At 28.3% G+C, this 1,178-nt stretch overlaps 1 protein-coding gene across 1 annotated transcript; it reads right to left on the reverse strand.

Moving 5' to 3' along the window:
* Nucleotides 1–403: 403 nt before the first annotated feature.
* Nucleotides 404–859, reverse strand: LOC111035133 (fibrinogen silencer-binding protein-like; the record flags this gene model as incomplete). Its single annotated transcript, XM_022316652.1, has 2 exons — nt 662–859; nt 404–599 (listed from the first exon to the last, which is right to left on the reverse strand). Coding segments are annotated over exons 1-2 (394 nt in total), but the record flags the coding sequence as incomplete, so codon positions are not given.
* Between the last annotated feature and the right edge of the window lie 319 nt (nt 860–1,178).

Consider the following 1,178-nt stretch of genomic DNA (forward strand, 5'->3'; position numbering starts at 1 on the left):
ACATAGAGCATTGTTTTTAATATTTGTTTTTTTAGAGTACCTATTTAAATAATTTGTTAAGTTCTATACAAAACTTTAATCTAAACTTGGTGATCGATATACACAAGACAAATTTAATGTTTCATCATCAGAAAACTGAATGTGCAACGATGAACGAACTACAGAAATCAATTTTCTAACCTTAACTAAATTAACCTGAGTTAAATTTCCAAACTATACAGAGATGCTATCTTACAGGTCCAATTTGCTATAATAATTATAATAATTAAAATACTCATCATATTAAAATATAACACTTTATCAGATAGCTGTGAATTTAATTAAACATGATAAAGATTATAGGTACAAAATAAGAATGGTTTAATTTATTAAAGATATTAAATGTTTATAGAAAATTACTTACAATCGCTATCATGTTGACTAGGTAGTCCTTCAATTGACAGTTGCAATATTTGGTATAAAGCTTTCTCCGAATCACTGGACACTGTGTATGGATCTTTATAAGGACCACCCCCTGTTTTAAACAAATCGCTTTTAGTGCCACGTAACTGTTTTTTTACCGATTCATATTTCAAACGCAAACTGATGGAATCTCTTGGCTATAACAAAAATAGTATAATCATATTTTATACATACAGAAAATTAAATTTAAAATTCTTACACAGCCTGTTGTTCTAGAGTTATATGTTTCAGCAATGTTCAACCAACACTTATTTTTATCCTTCCAGGATACTGCATTTGATTCTTTGTTCTCAAGTATGTGACGGTTTTCAAGTGCGATATTTAATAAAAGCTCTTTTTCGCGAAAAGTAAAATTTGTTGCCCTAGCCCTTTTTTCGGTGTTCTTTATGTTCGACATATTATCAAAATACAAATATACAATTTACAACAGCACATAGGTAATTAACAAAAATTAATTATAACTTATCTTGAACATGAGCACCAAAGCATCAAACTATCAAATAAATAAACAGAAATAATTTAAAACTTAAATATCCAAACATATCACATTATCACAATAATCAAGGTTATCATTGACCAATCATAATGAAATAAGCCTGCGTAACTTGTTCCATAATGCATAATTTCTACTACATATTAGTATCAATTGCACGCCATTAATTGTATTCGACGGATAGCTATCTGGAGAATAAGATTTCATTGAAAAACACTTATCA

The sequence above is a fragment of the Myzus persicae genome, unplaced genomic scaffold (assembly GCF_001856785.1).
Source record: "Myzus persicae strain clone G006 unplaced genomic scaffold, MPER_G0061.0, whole genome shotgun sequence".
Taxonomy (NCBI): domain Eukaryota; kingdom Metazoa; phylum Arthropoda; class Insecta; order Hemiptera; family Aphididae; genus Myzus; species Myzus persicae.